The 22,039-nt window shown below is 41.0% G+C and overlaps 1 protein-coding gene across 4 annotated transcripts in view; it reads right to left on the bottom strand.

Moving 5' to 3' along the window:
* The window catches only part of CCDC88A (coiled-coil domain containing 88A), a 61,286-nt gene extending 54,905 nt beyond the window's left edge, over positions 1-6,381 (bottom strand). For all 4 annotated transcript variants that reach the window (XM_062489414.1, XM_062489412.1, XM_062489413.1 and 1 more), the window contains exons 1-2: positions 5,518-6,381; positions 5,298-5,398 (exon numbers count right to left, since the gene is read on the bottom strand). In XM_062489414.1, coding sequence (XP_062345398.1) covers positions 5,298-5,398; positions 5,518-5,580 — 164 coding nt within the window. In that variant the 5' untranslated portion in view covers positions 5,581-6,381. The remainder of the gene's footprint in view (positions 1-5,297; positions 5,399-5,517) is intronic.
* Positions 6,382-22,039: the final 15,658 nt, after the last annotated feature.

Genomic DNA, 22,039 nt, shown 5'->3' on the forward strand with positions numbered 1-22,039 from the left:
CTAGTTTTTAATTAAATTTTTATTCCCTGGCCCAAGGTAGTAGCCTAGAGCAAGGATGGGGTTAGTAGCAGGCTACCAGAAGAAATAAGGAGACAGAGTCAAAGAAAGATAACCAAGATAGCACATGAAGGAGAGAGAAAAAAGTGGATGTGTACGTGTAAAAGAAGGTTAGATAATTTCATTCTTGATGTTCAGAATTTTGCAAGGAACAAGAGTGAACTGCAGAGCAGTTTCCTGCTCAGAAATGTATCAGTGTAGCCAGGATGAAGGGGACATCAGCTGTGGAAAAGGGTACAAAAACATAACAAAAACTAGTAAAACAGAGACAAGATCAAGCAATTAAAGCTTGATCAACCAATGCATTTTTCCCCTTTATCAAAAACCCAAGCACTTCACAAGTAGACGTATCAGCCTGTGTCCACCCCACCTGCCCAATTAAGAGCTCACTGCAGGCCAATGGTGTACAATTATTCATCATTACACTGCTTTCCTTTTCTCTAATCAAAAGGGTTTAATTCCAACAGTCCTGGTGCACACTGTGCTGGACCACTTATTAAAGAATTTGCTTCTTTACAAAAAAAAAGTGACTGTTACAAATTCAGCTTTCCTGAAGAAAAATCTCAGCCCTGCTGCTGCAGAACTACTCTTGGGAGCAACAACTCTCACAAAGCCCAAGTGACACCTTGCACCTGTTGAAATACTGACAGAACACATCTGGGAAGTGTGAATCTATACCACGAAGTGATGAAGGTGTGGACTTAGTAATATCTGACTTAATAATATCTGTGGACTTAATAATATCTGACCTTTTCTCTAAAACATGTGTTCCTACTTCTGCTGCTAAAGTCATGGATTTCCTTTTCCGCAAAACTCTTTTCCATTTCCCCACCCAGCCAGAGCCTGGCTGAAGCTGCCTCTCCCACCTTGGTCTGCCCAAGAAGGAGTTAACTGGATTGAGTGGCTGTTGCTGCACTCTTTCACAGAGCCAGGCAGCTGGCTCCAGCACTGCAGACAGAGTCCAGTTTTCAGGGAAAGAAGATATAGGAAAGCCAGAAGTATGGGCTGGCAGGCTCAACTGCTCAGTAAAAAGCACACAACTGAAGGCTGAGAGCTCAGAACAGCAGCCAAGGAAGCTGTCCACATTCTAGGCACACACCACCAGCGTGGTAGGAAGAAACAGGCAGCCAGTCCACCTGGAAAATCTGATGGTGTGAAAGGCCTGCAAGTGGCTTCAGTCAGCAAAACACAGGGGGAGAATGGTAAAAGGGGAAAAACCCAGGAGAAGAATAAAAGACTTCATCTTTGAAGTAGTTTTCAGCATGTCTGCATGCAAAGACTGATATGGAAAGTATCACTTAACTTATGTAATTAAAACCAAAGTTATAAACAGCACACTGGGATGAAAGCAGCCAGGTTTTCCAGACAGTGGATTAAATGAATTCAGTTCCAGAGTTTGGTTCTGTACATCACCAACTCTGCACACAGTCTGGGTCCCCATAGTTCCTTTAAAGCAGATTTATTTCCACAAATACAAAGCACAGTAAAATAAAACAATTAAAGCTAAAATACTGTTTCAAGTCTTTGTTGCTTGACCAAATATTAATGGTGGTGGTAAATGCAATGAAAGCCCCCATCTTGTAACTACTTGCAGATGTCTCATCTTATGCCTAGGAATCAGCAAGACTCTTGTCAGTTTGGGAACCACAGCTCATACTAAAAGACTTTCATCATTTCTTACCCAATCCTATTGGAATTCAGTTAACAAGTATCAGAGAGCAAGGCCTATCAAAAATGGAAATAAATGCCACTCAGAAAACAAGTGTTTCTGTAAAAATACTGAGATGCTTTTGCACCAGAGGAGTCTATAAACAGTACAGGGCTAAGACTATTAAAAAAAACCCTGAGGTGGTGTTAATCAGGTTCGGGCAAAGTATCTCCAGGACAACTGAGTACTATTTTACTGCAGTTGTACTTGGGTGTGCAACAGGTGACTAATTCATTGAATTACACTGGTTCACTGATTTCAGTACCATACACAATAGATTCTACTCAAGCCTATGAGCAATTTATAAAGATAATTTTAGAAACATTATGATACAGAGGTGCAGTGAAGGCATGAAGCATTCCTGGCTTGCCCCTCCACCTCCCTGCCATGGCAGAACACCACTGCACTGATCTCTCATGTGCTGATTTATTTCCAAGAAGCATGACCCCTTTTTGTATCAAAGAGCACAAAGATAAAGGCTCAGATTTAGAAAGACAGATGGGTTTCTATCCTCAAGTATCAGATACTGACTGATCCCAGCAGAAGGTAAGTAACCAGATACTTCTAAAGAACAGGACCTAAATTTAAACAGGAAATTAGAAACATTCTCTTAAGTTAAGAGCTAATACTATAAACACTGGGACTCTCCTTAATTAAAAAAAAAATAAAAATAATGACTAAATTGGCCTGTAGCATCTCCAGCAGGGAAGAGCCCTTCAGATGTAATTGGACACTGAGCAGAATCTGTGCAATTTTCACATGTCCTGAAACATTCAAAGGTAAAAACAATGTACAAGGAATGTAATGAATTCTCTCATGGATAAGGTACTAATAAACTCAGTGCTGATAAATCCCAGCATAAGCATCCCGCAACTATTCCAATGCTGACCTTTCTTCCCTGTCTGAATCATTGTAGAAAATAAAGTTGATCCAGACAAGCACAAGGAGAAACAAATGCTGGACTCTCACTTGTAGATGATGGAGGGCAGGATTAACTCTTTTCTAACTGAACAAAAAACCATCTCCAACTAACAAAGCCACTCTCCTTTCTTTTTTTTTTATTTTGACTGTGTAACTGTTTACAAACTATGCCTAATCCAATATTAACACTCACTTTTATTGACACAGAATTTGTTTTTCCAACATTTGGCAAGAATAAAGTCAATATTAAAGTAAATGTGCAGCAGGACCACAGCACCTCTAACAGCCCCCACTTGCCATAGCTCCTTACCACAGACCTCTAGTTTTCATGTGAAGTGACTGAGCTTTAAAAAAACAACAAAACAAACAACCAAAAACAATTCCCCAACCCGAACACTCTGGAGGAAAACACTCTTCTTTTGAAGTCACATGACACAAGTTTTTCTGCCACATTTCCTCAATATATGGTAGCAACGAATTAAAGGAAAATAAAAGAGAAATAAAAATGGAAAACACTGGAGATAATCTGTATTGATGATTAGTTAGAGCCAGATCTTTGAAATGTTTTTTAGCAAATGAAGACACTTGCTTAATAGGTGGATATTCAAAGTGAGCAGGACTAAAAGTTAACACGTTTCCATAGTGACTTCACCACAGACAGGACCACACCTCAAAACATGAAACAGTTTTTCCCCTATTTCAATCCTGGCACAAAACCCAAAACAAAGTGAACTTTCCCAAAACATGGATAGAGTTCTAAGAGGCAATCCTAAGCAATAAACAGCCGTGATACATCTCAGTTCCCAAAGACCTTCCAGTGTAGTGATGTATTTCTAAAATTAATTATATTTGTACACCAATGCTTTTCCACACACCTCCAGTTTGAGGCAGTTTTCACTGTTCTGAGTATCAAACGAATTTTTTTTTAATTTACATCTCCAAAAGTTATTTTTTACACACACGCACACTCCCCACAATGCTTCCTAAGTACAGTAATCATGGCATGAGTCAAGGATGCACAAAGTCACAGCCAAATTCAACACACAGTGCCTTAGGCATGGGAATGTTCCTTCTCCACAGTTTTCCATTCCACATACATGCATCAGGTATCAATTTGTACTCAGTATTAAAAACTGACTGAAAAAAAGTTTAACTTCAGGACTATATTCTTCAAAATCACCTTGTCTGAGTGCTAAATTTGCCTTCCAGCTGTCCAACATTTTTATCCCAGAGAAGCTTTATATATCAAATGCATGGCCACAGCTGAGAATCTATTTGCTTTATGTAGTCCAAGAAAAAAAGAAAGTTGTAAAATAAAAATAGTATTCTTCAGTGAAATGCATAACTTAAAATTCTTATTGAAATCTTCCAGAATCCACTCTGATTTTTTTTTCCAAAAACCAAGTTTTCCATGTTTTTCAACATCAGAGTGAGTATTAGAAGCGAATACTTGGGTGTCTTAGCTGTACAGAAGTAGGTGACAAAGAAAATACTAGCTTCAAAAGGCTGTGAATTCACACGTAAATGTGGTGAAGTGTTGCTCTTTTGACACAGATTAGCTCCCCAAGCTGAACACCAAGTGTAAAAACTTGCAAAGCACTAAATATGAAAAAAAGCTATAAGCAGAGCAAGAGGATGCCCATCCCTGAGCAGTGCTCCTGAGAACAGCTGCCAACACGAGCTGCTCACACACTGATGGATGTACCCAGCTAGCCATAAGCCACAGCTTTTCACACCATTACAAAAAATTAATATATTTATCTGCAGAGACTCAAAATATATTTTAAAAAAGGTACGTAGACATTTTTGCACTAGTAACACTTTTAAGATTATATCACTAGACACCTGACAAGTGCTACTCTCCAGCATGACAGTAGTGGGCAACATTTCAGTCAAAATCATGATTAACAGAGAGCCACTGTAAAGGATTTTTTTCTGACAACCAGAGTTTCCAATAAGCAGTTTATAAACCCATGTAAAAACGTTTCTTCTCCGTAAACACTCTACACTCACAATTAAAACATCAGTTTTACTGTTCAACTGCTATCCACTCTAATTTGGAAGCACGGGAATGAAGAGGAAGGAGTTTAAGGGCAGTCCTTTTGCTCAGTGAACAATCTCATGTGAGTTGCATGCCATCCTTAAGTTGCATGTCACGTGCACCAAGATATAGATTACAACCTTATTAGCCAAGCAAATTTATTCAAAATTTTCTTTAAGAGCATGACTTACAGCAGGATGAACCTTTTTTATGCCTCTCAGTGGAAATCTGGGAAACTACTTACAGTCATCCCATTTTCCAATAAGTTCTACAATGATGATTCAGCCTGTATCACACTATACATCCTGCAAATACATTGCTTGGACATTCAGCTGTGCAGAGTCTCCTCTTAACTCCCCACATGACCATGTCATACACAAATGAAAGTTATTCACCAAGGCAAATAAACCCTTTTCCCCTCTCTCCCCTTATTTTTCATAAGGCAGCAAAAAAAAAAAAATCCCAAAAAAACCCACAAACAAAACAAACAAACCAACCAAAAAAAAAAAAAAAAAATCAAGAAATAAACCAGCAAAAAATTACCCCAAGGCAGCGCTCGCGCACACTCACATTTGCAGCATGACTTCGTTCAGATATACTCCATCCACCAGCGCCACATATTCCTCCAGGTTGGTCCCATTTCCTCCAGCCAGCGGTCCGAATGTCTTCACCTGGAACAGAACCAGCAGCAGCACCGTGACACCAACTCCACCTCGCTCCCCTCTCGAGGCTCTCCTCTAACAATGAGCAAATAAAACAGGGAACGTGCGAGGGGAAAATGTACTCTTACCCAGGTGACAAGAGGGCTCGACATGAACTGCTCCAGAAGGGGTGTGAAGATCTCGTTCTCCATTTCACAAAAAACTGGTTAACATCAATGCAGCTCCTCTGATGCGAAAAATTAAAGGTAAGTCCTCCACTGCAGCAACTCTCTAGAACGCTCCAAGGATTCAGCTGCAGTGAGTGAACCCCATTTTTACCGAGCGATGCAACAGTAACAAAAGTCAGTGCACTGTCAAGCGGGATTTTTCTTCCTCATTCAAGAAAAAATGCATCTGAAAGTCCATCTACGCGTATTTCAGCCTTTCCATTGATACCTCTCCCTTCCTACATAGCGAAGGGGTGGAAGGAAGGAAGGAAAAGAAAAGAGGGAGGCAGCCTAGCTACCGGGATTCTGCACCAGACAAAAAAAAAAAATTAAAAAAAAAGGAAGGAAAAAATCTGCTTCAGCAGCGCCAGCGCCTCAGAAAGGAAGGAAAAATTACAGCCGAACTCCGCAAGCTCATCCTGCCCCTTCCCCACAAAAAAAGCCGCAAATCCGGGCGAGCGGAGCAGCGACCCCCACCCCTCTGGCAGCCAAGCCCCCCGGGCTGTGACTGCACCAGAACCCCGCTGCCCCCCCCCGCGATGTCGCCGGAGGGATCAGGGGCTATTTTAAATCAGTTCCCTTTTCTATCCCTTCCCTTTTAACACTGAACTTCGAGGCCAGAGAGCGGCAGGATCGGCACACGCCGCCCAGCCCCGCAGCCTCGCCCTTCCCCCGCGCTGGCCGCTCCCCCCAGGCTCCGCTCTCCCTTCGCCGCTCCCGGAGCGCCCCCCGACCCCTCCCCAGCTGTTCTCCAGCCGCTCTCCCCACCACTCTCACCGTACCACCTCCGCTCCACACCTCCGTCCTCCCGAACTGCGGGGCAACCTCGCCTCAGCCAGCACGGCCGCGCCGCATCGCTCGCCGCCACCCCCGCCTCCCTCGTCCCCCTCCTTCCCTCCCTGCCTGCCTCCCGCTCTCCCCGTTCAGAGACCGACACCAGCATGCGGATCCTTCCGCCCGCAGCCGGGTATCCCTCCGCCGCTGCTCGGGGATGGCGGCGCGGTGAGAAAGGGGCGGGGCTGCGCCCAAAACCACTGCGGGGCTCGCGCTTGGCGCGCGCGCGCCATTTGCGTCTGCGGGCAGCGCTCGGCCGTCGGTGCAAGGGGGGAGGGCGGATGGGCGCTTCGTCCCTTCCCCACTCTGGGAATAAAGGTGCCCCTGAAAGATGATAATGCTCTTCTAATCCCCCTTTTGGAGGGAATAGAGATGCTTGTGAGGGCGTGCTCTTCCATTCCCCTCTTGTGGAATAAAGATGCCCGTGAGGGGGAAAACTCGGCGTGGGAGGGATATTCTCCATTTTCCTTAGGAGATAAAGATGCCTGTGAGGGGAAAAAGTGTGGGGGGGGAAGATGCTTTTTCATTCTCCTTTGAGGAATAAAGGTGCCCGCGAGGGGAAAACTCGGCCCCCAAGAATTAATGTGCCCGTAAGGGGGAAAAGCGTGGGAGAGAGGGAGAGGCTCTTGGGAAATGAAGGTGCCCGTGAGGGAGAAGAGTGTGAGGGAGGGAAATGCTCTTCCATTCCCCCCTAGGGAATAATGACGCCCGTGAGGGGAAAACTTGGCGCAGGAGGGATATTCTCCATTTCCCGTGGGAGAATAAATGTGCCCGTAAAGGGAAAAGCACGTGAGGGAGAGAGGGAGATGCTCTCCCATTCCCCTTTGGGGGAATAAAGGTGCCCTTGAGGGAAGGAAAAAGCACGGGAGGGACAGGCTCTTCAAATCAATCACGTCTTGGGAAATGAAGGTGCCCGTGAAGGGGAAAGGGTGGTAAGGAGATGCACTTCCATTCCCTCCTTTGGAGAATGAAGGTACCCATGAGGGAAAAGAGTGTGACGGAGGGAAATGTTCTTCCATTCCCCCCTTAGGGAGGAAAGGTGCCGGTGAAAGAAAAACTCGGCACGGGAGGGATAGTCTCCATTTCCTTTAGGAGAATAAAGGTGCCCGTGAGGAGAAAAGCATGGGAGGGAGAGAGTGGGGAAGGGAGATGCTCTTGCATTCCCCTTGGGGGAATAAAGGTGAATAAAAGTGCCTGTAAGGGGTGAACTTGGTGTGGGAGGGAAATACTCTTCCATTCCCCTCTTATGGAATAAATATGACCGCGAGGGGAGAAGGAGATGCTTTTCCATTCCCCTCTCAGGGAATAAAGGTACCCATAAGGGAAAAGCTCAGTGTGGGAGAGAGATGACTTTTCATTCCCCTTTTAGGGAGTAAAGGTATCAGTGAGGGGGAAAGTGTGTGAGGAAAAGATGCTCCTTCATTCTCCTTTGGGGAATAAAGATGCCTATGAGGGAAAAACTCAGTGCAGGAACAAGATGTTCTTCCATTATCCTTTTTGAGAATAAAGGTGCCTGTGAGGGGAAAATCTCATGCCCTCAGGAAGTGGAATCCAGAAGCAAGGCAGGTTTTTCCCTTAGGAAGTGGAATCCAGAAGCAGGGCAGGTTTTCTCCTCAGAGGGTGGAATCCTGACACGCCCGTGTTAAGGTAAAATCCAACTTAATGGAAAGGTTTTGTGGGTAATCAGGATGACAAGCAGTGTGCTGGCCTGATCCATTGTCCCCTCCCTGAGCCTCCTCCTGCTACTTGTGCTTCCAGTATTCAATCCTGCATTAATATGCATGGATTATATATCTGCTTAATACATCATATGGTTCATTGACAAAGCATTTTACAAAATCTCAAACTAAATCCAGCTTCTCTTCTGTGTGGCATAAATTAAACTGCAACAGCATTTTTCCAAATGTCTTTAGTTTTTCACACCAAATTAAAAAAAAAAAAAAACAAGTCCCACAAAACATTGCAACAGAAGTGACTGAAATTAAGTGCTTTTGAAAAAAATCAAGTAACAGCTAAACAGATAAGGGTTTTCTTAACCCAAATACCAGATAGACATTTTTTCTAATGTCCAAAATTGGGGAAAAAAACAATTCCAGTTGTGATTTGTTTCCCACGAAGAACGCCTAAGTAACAGATTAGAAAAATAAATTACGCACCTTGTAATATTATTCTGTCTTTTGCATTCTAAGGATTTTTTTTTTAATTTAGACAATATTGCATAGTTAAATGACTTTGGTTCTCACAGTTCTATTTTTTCAGCAAAAATCAGGTCTTTCCCTCCCAAACCAGACCTCTAGACTGAACTCGGCCCTCCCGTGAAACAAAAGAAATAAGGAAGGGCAAAGGAAAACTCTGTAGTCTTGGTTCTGAATAAGAACCTGGTGATCCACGGGTGAAATAACTTGCCATAATAAATTCCCAGCCCTTAAAGGCAGCCATAAAAACATTTTTGTACAAGCCTGACCAACCAACTGCTCTGCTCCCTGTGTCAGGCAGCAGTCTGTAAACATGCAATTGTGCCCACAATGCCATGGAACTTCCCTGGCTCATCCCCTTGTTTCTTGCGGGCTCTAATTAGGCAGTAATGACTTTGGCATAAAGCAGTTTCTGGGAATTAGAACCCAGCCAGTGGAAGTTGATAGCCCATGCAGTAGTAATAGCAGCTGGCTCACAGAAACCATGTAATACTGAGATTCCCTAGCATTCAAAATCGAATTAAATGGTTTTAGGTGTTTTTGCTTCCATCCAGATCATGCAGTTGGCCTGAGTGCTCAGCATGGCTGTTGATCACCGTTCCTGCAGAAAGACTGCCACATTTTAGATATGAAATGCGTTTTGTTTTCTTTTTTCTTTCTTTTTTTTTTCGTAGACTAAGAGCCCTGAAAACCTGTGAAGAAGCTCTTAAGTTTCTTCTAAGTAGCTGCCACTTCGTCCCACCAAATGTGAGAACATTTACCTCCTTTTCAAGTACACCAGGGTGAACCGGGCAGATGTTTGCAGTGGAGTCAGAGCCAGGAGAACCTGGAGCCACCTCCGTGAGGTGAGACAACTCGCCCTAGGACAGGAAGCTGTCAGCCTTTGATTGCCGAGACCTTGTTTGACAGACAACCCTGAAAATGAATTAAAATGTTTGTCTTTCGAGTTATTTCTCTGATCCCGAGCTGAATACGGAAGGCTTTCATTTTCAGCGTAGCTGTGGGGAGTCCCAGGAGTATTGTTCTAGGAAATACTTAGAACTCATAGCTCTACAGGGCTGTAACCTGTAGCTTGTGATATATTTGGCTGCATTGTTTTAGCACTTTTTACCTGGGAAGGCTCCTAAAAGAAAGCTTGATGACTGCACTTACAGTGGTAAATCCCAGAAGCTGAGGAAGCTGACAACTGAAGCTATCTGACCCAGAAACAGAGGAGAAACATTATTATAAAACTGAAGTTTTAATATTATTTTAATATTAAATATTAAAGTAATAAATATAAAGTTTCAATATTATTTAAACCATTCTAAGAATGTACATTCAGGAATACTTCAGAACTAAAAAAAGTACCCTTTTTATAATTTTAAAAAATGCATAGAGAAAAATTTTGTTCATTCACATCTCATTTTCTGGAACAGCACTGTCAGTATGTAATACAGAGTGTGGCCTACTGTTTCTGAAAAAACATATTTAGAGATTACCTTGTTGTTTGAAGAGCAATGTTTGTTCTTGTACAGGTAAAGCATCCCCATCTCCTTTCTTTTGCATCTCCCATGTACTACAAAGACTCTACATAGAAGACATGGAAATTATAAATGATCTGTGCCTAGATCCCAAATCTGCAAATTACAGAGTTGCATCATCTTCTCAGTGAACTTTTTTTGCTCGTGGCATCATTTCCTGTACCTGCTATTGCAAAATAAAAATAGAAAAAGGATATTTAGAAAAAACCTTGAGTCTGCAGACAGCAGGGAAGTGTGACCATGCACAGCCCCGCTCTACCTTGAACAGGTCTGTCAAAACATTTCTGGTCAGTCCTGCCCCCAGTGAGCCAAGAGAGGGGACAGTTTGGGGAGTAGATGACAACCAACCTGCTCTTTTTAGCTGATGCAAGACGCAGTGGTTTTCTCTTCCTCTGGAGCACCAGCAACGGAAAGAGGTAACGCTGCTCTCGCCGCTGGCTCCGCCTCCCAGTCAGCCCTGCTGGGTGAACGGCCTTTGCGTGGTGGGACTCCAGAACACGGGAGAAAACAGGGACCAAGTGTAGGTGTCCGGGATCCGCAGCAGGGTTATGAAACCACGGCCAAAACTGGAATGTTCTGAATATGGGCTGGCTTGATAGGACAGTGTCTAGTGAAAACTGCAAGCCAGTGACAAGGACAGCCACCTTCTTAGTTGTGTGTGCTCCCAGAGAATCCCATTTCCCTGTCAAACCAAGACTATAGGAATAGATGGGGCAATAATGAGTAAGGGCACTGAGGGGTTGAGCCTTTTTAAGTATGGCTATGAATTCCAAAAGATGCCACAAGTACAGTGGACTGAAAATCATTTTTTGTCCCACAGGAGTTGGGAAGAAGGGGAAATCCCTCTGTAACATTAATAAAGAACTGAAAATTCTTGAAGATTTCTTCCCTGCTACAGTGTTTGCTCTGACATGACCAAAATTCCCCATCAACTTTAAGGGAACTTCCTGAGAAAATTGTAAGTAATCTAAAAACAAGAGTATTTTAAGTGAAAAACTAAGAAGAAAACAGTAGGGGCTTGGAGAAAGTTGGTGTTGTCCATTTAATGTTTTACAGATCCCAGACATTTTACAGTTTGCATCCAGCTGTAGCAAATAACAAGAACTTAGTACAGAGACAGCAGACAAAGAACACCCTGTGTGGATACCAGTGTCAAATGCATCAGAATTTCCTGTCGGGCACAATGTTCATGGCACAAACAGCTACTGACCATTTCTAGCCATGCCTGCCTAATATATCCACACTTCCCTTTGAGGGCTAGGTGGACTGCACTTAAAAGGTGGAACATTTGGTAAAACTGTCACATTTCATACTGGTATTCATCTGAGGAGGGAGAAGTGTACAGCTTTTTGTTACCCTTCAATCAGTTGGACAGGCGGGAAGAATGTTACTGTGGCAGGCCAACTGATGTGATCAGAAATAAACCAAGTATTTATCTTGAGTTTTAAATTTAATAGCCATTCCTAAGTTTTCCCATAGTTTAACTCTTCGAAGGGTGTCAGAGAAATACTCCCTTTCAAAGAAAATTAATTTGAACTTAGTATTGCAATTCAGCTCTTTTTCCTGTTTAGCCAGTAAAACATTTATCTGTGAACTCCAAGACTGTCTAACAACACTGTGAATTTCCCTTTGTTATTTGCTGCATATAAAGGAAATAGATTGTTATTTTTCTAAAAGCAAGCGTTGAGTATTACAGCAAGAACAGCACTTAGCAGGACAATAGCTTTGGTACTCACTTCTGCTGTGGCCAGTGGAGTGAGACTGAGCAAAAGCTCTTGCTGTCATGCCTTCTGTCAGATGAGATCCTGCCAGTATGAGCAGGGTTTCTTATGAATTGGGTCAGAAAGATGAATTACAGAGCACACTCCGTGTTTCCTCTGATGAGGAGCAAAGTGCAGCCCAGGCTGCTCATTGCTAGCAGTCCCACCTGCCCATGGATCTGCAGATCCATGGCTTAGGGAAGCAAGACACTGGAATTATATCAACAGCACTAGTCCATCTCGGATCCCTGATGGGCAGAAACATTGAGCTGGTTTTCTTCTCTGGTGTTTTCCTTCAGCATGGACCACTCTCCCCATTCAGTTCCACAAAGCAGAAGAGGTTTTGCATCCCCAGGAAAGACTTTTGTACCTCTTAAAACTATGTTTGCCTCAGTTTTGCTTTATTATGACATTAATTTGCTTTCCTTCCCACAACACCATGTTGGAGGTAATTGGCTTCCGGTCCTTTGCCATGGACTCCTGCTGTTGCCTCCCTGCTTTCACCCACGTTTTGCACTCTTGGTGTCACTTGACCCCAGTAGCTTGAGCAGTGCTGCTGTGAGACCCAGATTTCTGAGCTCAGCAGAGGTTATTAAATTCCAGAGCCCTGCATTACCTCTGATGTTAGTATGTCTCATTAGAGAGGCATTCCTCACCAGCTGGAGGTGGATCTTCCCAAGGTCAGGAAATAATGAACTGGGTGGAGAACATTTCTGTCCTTGAGGTTTCCATTTGTGTACATGGACTTAGTTATGAAAAAAAATTTACAGCACTAAGAATGCAGCTGTAGTAGAATCCTTTCTGTTCAAACCTCTGCTCTTCTGAGCTCCCTCCCTCAGGATTACCCTATTCATTTTCATGTCTGATTTTACCCCTGGTTATTTGTCAAATTATTTATGTCTGAAAACAGCTTTTCTCTCCATGAAATACTGGTGAAACAATTAAAAGCTTTTAAGATATCCCTATTTTGCCTTTGGGAAAATCACTTGTTAAGCTTATAGGACAAGAAAACACAAGTTATTTACTGCATTACATTTAAAAGGCTGATATTAAAATATATGAACTAATAAACATAAAAAGTCATTAAAAAGTAATTAATGCTGGATTTCAAAAATGGTAATTATACTTATTAGATAGCATTTCTGATGAAGCTTCTTGAAAGAGGGTGGATTCTTGAGTCATCTAAAACTGGGAGCAACTCACTCAGTCATGCCTCTTTCAGACACCACCATTAACTGCATGACCCCTTTGTTTGCATGAAGTCCAGAGGGTTCAGTTCATTGTGGCACCAGTTGGATTGTGGATTTAACTGGAGATGAACACAAAATTGGAATTATTATGTATGCTCATCTCATATGCATTTTTTTATCCAAATCTACCACCCTATAATATTTCTAACTGAAGTATTTTTCTACAACAGGTAATTTTTCTCCTGCTAAAAGCTACAGTGATACATTTGATAATTTTATTTAGGCTTTTCCAAACCACTATCATCAACAGCTATTCCCTGCCTATCCCTTTCTAGTGCCTAAATATCTCCCTCAGTGCATTCTTTTTGCCAGGTTTATGTACCTACAAAATGCTCTATTTTTCCCTTAGGTGTTCATACAATATTGTAGTTCTTTATGATTTTTACATTCCATTCTGTAAAACAATTTCTGAATTAAGGGTAGAGTGTGTAGTGGCTGAAAGGCCGAAGGATGGTTCAGCTAAATACTAAATTTCCTTCTGATTTCAGGCTTATACTGAGATGTCAGTTGTCTGGGCTATTTTTAAAGTATATTATGAAGCAATTTAACACACTTCTGATTTTTATTGCTAAAATTAATAAGCAATTACTCAAAATTACTACTGAAGCAGGGTGCCCAGGGGAGTGGCGGAGTCCCCATCCCTGGAGGGATTTGAGCCATGCAGAGGTAGCACTTGAGGACGTGGTTTAGTGGTGGCCTTGGCAGTGCTGGGAGAATGGTTGGACTCAAAGATATTTTCCAATCTAAAGGAGTCTATGATTTGCTTGATTTTTTTTTTAATAAGTAAGATTAGAATTCTGATTTCTGTGTATATCAGTCTTGATTTCAGCGCTTGATAATTCTTGTGTGGGCCAGAGAAGGTTTAATTTTTCTTAAGGTTATTACTTTTAAATATTAGTAACAGTCAAAAATATATAAAGTATTAAAATAGAATAGATATATTAATAGACAAAGTAGAAGATTGTAGCCCTTTTCATACAGAAAATGCTCTACTAAGATAATGAATAGTTTGAAATTTATTTCTTCCTGCTTTACAATCTATAGGATATTTTTGATCATAGAATTAGTCCGCCTTAACAGTCTTCCTTAAAAAGATGAGATTATTCAGCTTATTCAGGCTGTATCTCTGCAAAAGGAAAACACCTTAACAAAGAATGGTTTGTTGCTGACCTGCAGCTGGTTATGGTATTTCATCTGAAAGCCTATTTAAGTCCTTAATGGTAACATTTATTCCCTCTCCCTCAGAGGAGTATTTTACAAACAAAATTAATTAACGAATGAGGACAGCCAATTTTGTGCTACAGTTGAGGCTGACAGTCACTCAAAAGGGGTGTTGGCAATAATAATCATCATTATCAAGCACAGAGTGGTCTCCTGCCTCTGATGAGATCCCTGCTGGAGCTGCAGCTCCCAGCCTGGGTGACTGTGGAGCACAGAGAGCACGGAGCCACTGGCAGGAAAGCAGAGGCTGCTGCAGAGGGCTGCTGTACTAATAGCTGGAAATAGCCCACAAGTAACCTCCGACTCAAATTATCCTCCTCTGCTCCCTGGAGACTTCCCCCAGTTCATCCACACTTCCATTAAAAAGATGACCGACATGCTTCCAGCTTGTGAGGCCTTTTTTTATTTTTTTTTTTTTTGTATTTCAGAGCTGATCCTTTTACACTGAGTGGAAATACGTGTTGTAAATGATTCAGATTGACTTGACTTCATAACTGCTCTGAGCTCAGATCTTCTGCCCTGTCTAGTTCTTTTACTGCTTCTGCCCTGATGCAGTTAAGTAGAAGCAGAGAGCAGTGAAGTATTAGGAGTTCTGTAGTTCCCTTTGTACCGGTGACATGGACTGTGTTTAAGAAATTAGTCAGGCATTTAGGAACTGCTAATCCTTCTTGTGAAGAATGCAAGACTTGTTCTTCCAAGGAATTCCTCACTCAAGAGCCCATGACATAGTTCAGTTTTACCTACTAAATGTTCTTGCAGCAAGACAAAAAAAGCAAAAATAGGTGTTTAATGTAATTTTCTTCCCTTTCCACTAATTTTTCTTGGGCTCTCTTGTGATGGCATTGTTATGATAAATAATATATTTTTATATCTGCTCTTTGAAAAAGTAATAATTGTGCTTATTAATAATGATAACAAAGAGAACTCCAAGTGGTCAAGAAGCTTAACGGTATAAAAATTTAGAAATAATTTCAGTCCAATTATTGTGGGCTTGGTAAATGGACACAAGCAGGAAGCTTCCTCCAAATTACCAAATAAATTATTCCCTAGGTATCTCAGATTTCCCAATCACTGTGGGTTATACATCATAACCTGCAACAGCCTGAAAGACACAACTTCACATACAGTGACAGTTTATTTTCTCCCTCCTTTTACATACAAAAAAGTAATGGTTACAAAAGAAATAAGAAAACAATGAGACAGGTAAGTCAACTAAACCCCAGATAATGACCTTTCATTCCTACTATGACCCTATTTTAAGTGAAAGTCAAAATTCTGGCAGTAGAGACTATATAATTAGATTTACTTTATATCAGAATTACATAATTGAAGCTCCTTTGCTTTATGTAACACTTATTTTAGCTTATTTTTAATCGTGACTTGAAAGTCATTCTAGGAGCTCCTTAAGCTCTTTTAGTCAGTCTACTACAAAGGAAAATCAAGAAGAAACTGTACCTCCTCTACATTGTGCTTAAACCAAGAGTGCCCCCATGAGGATTTTTTTATGTACATGTATGCATAGGAGTAGACAGCTTGAGGGTGACTGTTCAACTGCGAGGGAAATTAAACTTAGTACTTTTTCGTATAAATAAAGTCCAGAAGGTTGGACATAGTATTTCTACAGATTTTTTTTTTTTTAATTAGGCTGATGTGAATCCAACAGGCCTTTTTGCTTCCAAACATCTCTGTAATTTTGGCTAATCCTAACACTACATAATTAAAATGCCCACCTCCACAAAGCAATATAAAAGTCTACCAAATCTTAACAAAAGTAACAGTGCTGGTTTGCAGTTTGCTTTAATTTAAAAGATGAAAATAGGAAAAAGCCTTCAGAAATAATGGCAGGTAAGAAAGATTTCAGAAATATACAAGATTTATTATGATATACCACATTATGAGCAGAAAAAAAAAGTTCCCTGGCATGGAAAAAGTATAAGAGGAACATCACATGAGAAATTCTGAAAGTGTCATGTAAAAAACCTCCTAAGAGAAGTGCTGATTTGAAAATCAAAGAGTTGCTTCTGTTCCAGGGTGTGCCCACATAGGGGAATGGAACAAATTAATTGTACTGAGCTCAGTTACTGCTGATTGAAACGCTCTGAATCCATAGGATAGATGCAGGCAGTGACTGGCACGGTATCACAAAGCTGCTTCTGTACAGAGTGGGGGTTTGAAGGCACAGGGAGCTGGTACTGCCTTTGATATGGATGCCTCAGAGCTGTACTTTAGCTTGCAGTCTTCCTGCTGCTTTACCACCCAGGCTGCCTCCTCAGCAGCCCAGCAGCCTGCTCTGGGATCTGCTGTCACCCTCAGAGCCTTCATGTCCTTTGTACTTACCGACTGGCATTAGGCTCAAAGAGCCTTATGCAAAGGGCTGGCTGAACCCTGAGGAGCAGCAAATGCTCCAGTGGGCCCTGATAATAAATCTCTCAGCCCTTTTATCTGCCAGCTCTTGACTCCTGCTCACACCCAAAGATGCAGACCTGTAATTGAGATATTGGTGATTATGTTGTGGCTGTATAGCATCAGCTTTACGCTTCACTTGCTGTGCACCTGAAAAAAAATAACCCTTTCCCTGTGTATCTCCAGCCACTTGCTCCAAACCCATCCAAACACCACTCAGCCTGTCACAAACTGTCACCTTCTCTTTCCAAGCTCCCTGTCCTGACTTCTTTGTGTCAGACCTCCTCACCCATGTATTCTGTGGTGAACAGTGAAGGCCTGGTAGAAAAACCCACTTCACTCACTTGTAGCTTTTGCTCAACAACTCCCTTATCTCATTCCTTCATGTTGGTTGAGCTTCAGAGTTTGCTACTCTGGAAGTACTTCCCTTTCCCATCCACTATTCCCTCTGGCATCCTGGATTTACAAATGAAAACCCTGCCACAGAAAGTGTTCACTCAGCCAAACACCTTGTGAATGTTTGAATCATTTCATCCTATTACAGATTAATACATAACACCGAGACCTTCTGGAGGCATTTTTCCAAGTAAAAGTATGGTGTTTCATCCCTACAAAAGCTTTCAGGACCTATTTTTCTCATACAAAAGCATTCTGGCACAAAAATGAATACAAACAGCAAGGAGCCAGTAATATTAATATCAAACATGCTAAAGTCTATTTATTTCAGTGAAAACCCTGTGTATTTCTGCAGGGAATGTAAAATTGAATTTCAAGTACAGGAAGTGCTCTATTACTACTCTGGCACCACAGTGCAGAGCTGCTTTGTTGTTTGCTCTAAAATAGTAAACTAAGCCTGTCCAGCCAAGCAAAGTGTCAGGAAGGAGCCTTCTGATCCCTAGCTCCAAAATGGATCTGGCTGCAACGAGCACTTTTCCTACTTTGTCACAGTGAACACGTTACTGTATTAAGATTCGCAGCAGAGTCTTAAATGCAATTTCCAACCTCCCCCCAACACTTGTCCTCCATCCGACTTCCCTCATGGCCTAAAGTCTTGCCAGAATTTCTGCCAAGAGTGCAGAGGCACTGATTAGCTTCACCCCTTGAACCTCAGAGCCCCATTTGCCAGCCCACCGTGCATGTGTACAAACCAGCAGAACTCCATAAAACCTCACAGAGAAACATCAGGGCAAACACTTCTGTACAGACACTGAGCTCTGAGGAACCAGTACCGGGAACTGCCTAAGAACACATAACAATCGCCACCCTACCCCCAAAAACCTCAACCCCAAGACAATAAAACCCCAAGAGCCCTAACCACAAACAAACAGAGAGTGATAATCCTGGTCTGCCAAGATCCCCAAAGTTCCTTCATTTTGGGGATAATGGTTTATCTCCAATGCTGGCCAGGTCCACCTTTCTCCTTGCAGGCTACTGAAAACAAAAGTTCATGGCTGACTTCTGAACCCTTCAGCTGAAAGCACAGGTGGCTTTCATTCCTCTCCAGAAAGCAGAACTAGGACTGGACAGAAAAAGCTAGGGCAAAAAGCTTTGTGTAGCGATAACTTCCTGCTCTCCATCTTCCACTGTCAAACTAATTTGAAATCACGATTTTTGTTTTATTGCTCATTTCACCTCATTCCCTGTCTTCGTTTCCTTCAAAATTTAAGTAGCCTGCTTGTTCACACCCGTGTAAAGCTTGGTGACAAGTTTTATACACTTGATATATTTGGCAAGTTTTCCAAGGTTAAAAAGCATAAGCAAGGTATGCAGGGGGTGAAGGAAGTCCTCTGCAATGACAGCATAGCCCCCAGCTCTGAACTCTACTGTGAGATAATCCATGATTCAGTCACAAAATAACCCAGAGTTACACACAGCATCATTTGATAATGAAAATTCTATAAAAGCACAGTTGCCAAATAGAGAGGGATTTTAATAATAACATTAAAGCACAAGTAAAAATCCCATAGTCCACAAAGACAAACTACTTAATAAATAACTCACGGTACTTTCATAAAAATCAACCATTAAAAGTTACAGTGCTTAATGAAAGCAATGCACACACTGGAGTCCTGAAGTGTGTCCTCCAAGTAAGAACAGGAGCAGCCCTGCTTATGCTGCTATCATTTAACCTGTTCATGAAGCTGTGAAAAGCTCTGCTCTTCATCTCACAGCTCTGGATTGTATGCTTTCCTGAGGTCACATCTACTGGTGTGGCAGCTGTATCCAGATATTCATGGGGATACAGCTCAGTGAGTATTTATTTTTTGTACATCCAATTGATTTGTCTGTTTCAGCAGTAGAAAGCACAGTTTATGTGAGGCACTCCAGTGCATTGTCCTCCTTGGGTTTTTTTTTTTGGCTCTTATAATCAACAATACAATGCAATTAGCCAAAGTTCTTGGGGGCAATGGAAACATGTGCATAATAAAACTCAGAAACACAAACTCCAGTTCTTCCCCAGAGCCCCCAGGACCAGCACCTTGTCTGTAAATGCCTTATGGAAAGCCAAGCCCTGAGGTAACACTAAATGACTCAAACCAAACTCATGTCTCAAATAAATTCTCTTTTGCACTGTGCAGTCGAGGAAACTCCAAGTCTGGGCAGCCTTCAGATCTCTTCTAGTCCCACTCGCCACATAGCCCCAGGTAACACTTCAGTAATCCTAATATTGAGAAGTCCTTTTAAAGGGAAATTCTACAGAGAAATTAAAAATGCATAATTCTGCCAGTGGTAAAAACTGAGGAGAAAGTGAAACCTGCTCATGGCTGCAGAACTCATGCCAGAAGAGATTAGAATAACAAAGCTCACAGGCTTCAGATCAAACCACACACTTCACCTTGTTGTAGTTCATCTTCCATCAATAACAACCAGCTCAAACTGGACAGAAAAATCTAAAATGTTACAAGGCTTTTTAGAATTCAAGAAGTGCAGACACCACAGTAAAAACCAATGGCAAAAACACTGCAGCAATTACTAAAGCACTGGTTCAATGTGTGTGGAGAAAACACCTATGAAAAGCATATATGGGAATAAATCCTATTGCTGCTAAATAAAGAACAAAATTTGCTTCAGGAAAATATATGAAATCAGGTTTATGGATATTTCAGGTAAATGTGTGGGTAAAATGTGCATGCTTTGTGGCAAGTGTATAAACAAAAAAAATCTAAAAAAAGAGAAGAAATAATATTCTTGTAGTTCTAGTATCTCTTATTTTCACAAGCTATAAAGACAAAGCATTAGATGTTGGACACTTGTGATGCTTTTAAGATTAGATGATTTAGCTAAGAAACATTATTATTATAGGTAAAACAATGGCATATGCTTATTATTAGATAATTTTTTGGGAATGGCCTCTCAGGCACAATGGGTTCTGTTCAGCCTTACATTTGTATAAAACCTTCAAGTTACAAGAGAAAAGAACAACTTTATAAAATGAAATAAAATTACCTAAATAGGAAGATCTTTACAAGTTCCTGCAGAAGCTCAATATCCCAGAGGGGAGGAAAATGGAGATAACTCACAATTCCTTACTGGCACTTACTTCCTTAAAAGCACTTCTTCAATGTGTCTGCACTGCTCAGAACCAATTTCTCTCCTAGTTTAGCTTTCACTAAAATATAGTGAAGTCCCTGAAATATAACGTGTTTAACAAAAAAAAAAAAAAAAAATCCCCACAATAAATTGTTGTCATAACTATTTTAATTTTCAACTCTTTATACAGAAGTCACATTTAATTCTGTCTACTGAACTGAAAGAAAAGGCCTTTGCACCACAGGTTTTCAGAAGCTTGAGCTCAGTGTTCTCCTTTATTAAAAAAAAAAATCCCTCCCAAACTAAAATTTATAAAAACAAACTGGAAAAGTTACATTAAGTTTATTAAGGAAAAAAATATTTATAGCTGTTGCAGTAGCAAGACTATTACAAACTAGGTGGATGAAAGAATTAAAGCCTAAACAAAAGAGTAGTTAAAAATAATACTGTTTAACTGTTAATCTGATAATTGCACTTTTGCCAGTATCCTTTAGATTGCTCAAAAGCTACAAAATTATTCATATTGAAGAAATTAGAAGTGACGTAAAAACCACTTCTGCCAATAGGTAAGAAGTGATCTCCCTCACTTCTTGCCTCTTTATTTATAAATAGATAAATAAATTTATAAATTCAGCAATGGATCAAAAAAGGCATTCAGTAAAAAAGAAGGCAGATATTCTCAAGATTCAGGAATTTTAAACTTCTTCTGACATAAAGAATTCAGTGGAACACAGAGACTGGAAAGGCTTGACAAAGTTTGCCTGTCAGTGTGTGAGCATATATATACACATATATATCTGTATGTAAAAATATATACATATATTTATATATTTTTAAAAATACATATACTTGCTCAAAACATATACTTGCTTAGAAAAGATAGAAAATCAAGCAAAAAATGCTTTTTGTGACTAAGACAAGGGAGCATTTCCTGCATCATATTTTGAATTATTAACAACTAAACCACCAGTTCCAGTGTTTCCCCTGACATCTCTGGACAGAACATAATCATATCAGGCAGTTTCCTGTCAGGTGATGTGATAATTGATAAAAGATTCATGTTAATCATAAAAGTATTGGGGTTTGTATAAACCAGAACACTTAGGTCTGAAATGAAGTGCGGACATTAGACAGAGAAAAATATATATGATTAAATCATTCTGTTTAAATCCCCATTATGAATATTGTGGTTTTTAGTAAATTGTATTCAACACCCGTTTGCTAAACGAGGTTTTCCCACAGCCTGAAATATTTTGCAAAATCAGATTTCCTGCCTTTGTGTAACCAATTGCAACCTATCTGCTAAGACCAAACTTCCCACTTCTGCTGTCCTTTATCTACCAAAACCAGGAGGTTACTTGACAAATTGTCCGGCGATTTCACACAAGCGGTCCCACAGATGTTTTTTGACCATCACTGTTTACCTGGCAGAATTATGACAACAAAAAAATAACAATTATTGATTACTACAAGGAAAACCATACTATAAAAAGGAGCTGCAAACCAAGGTTCGACAGAGCGTGGAGTGGGTGGTGACCACTCAGGTTCCCCAGCGCTGCTTGCTCGTCTATATCAAATAAAGCAATCTAAATTTTGCTAAATATCGAGACTTTGTTTCTCATTTATAACAGATGATAAAATTTATTTGATTACAGAGGACAGAACTTCCTCATACTCGTTACTGCAGCAGTTTTTCTTGTAACTGTGATGAAACACTTTAACTTTTT

The sequence above is a fragment of the Cinclus cinclus genome, chromosome 3 (assembly GCF_963662255.1).
Source record: "Cinclus cinclus chromosome 3, bCinCin1.1, whole genome shotgun sequence".
NCBI classification, from domain to species: Eukaryota; Metazoa; Chordata; class Aves; order Passeriformes; family Cinclidae; genus Cinclus; species Cinclus cinclus.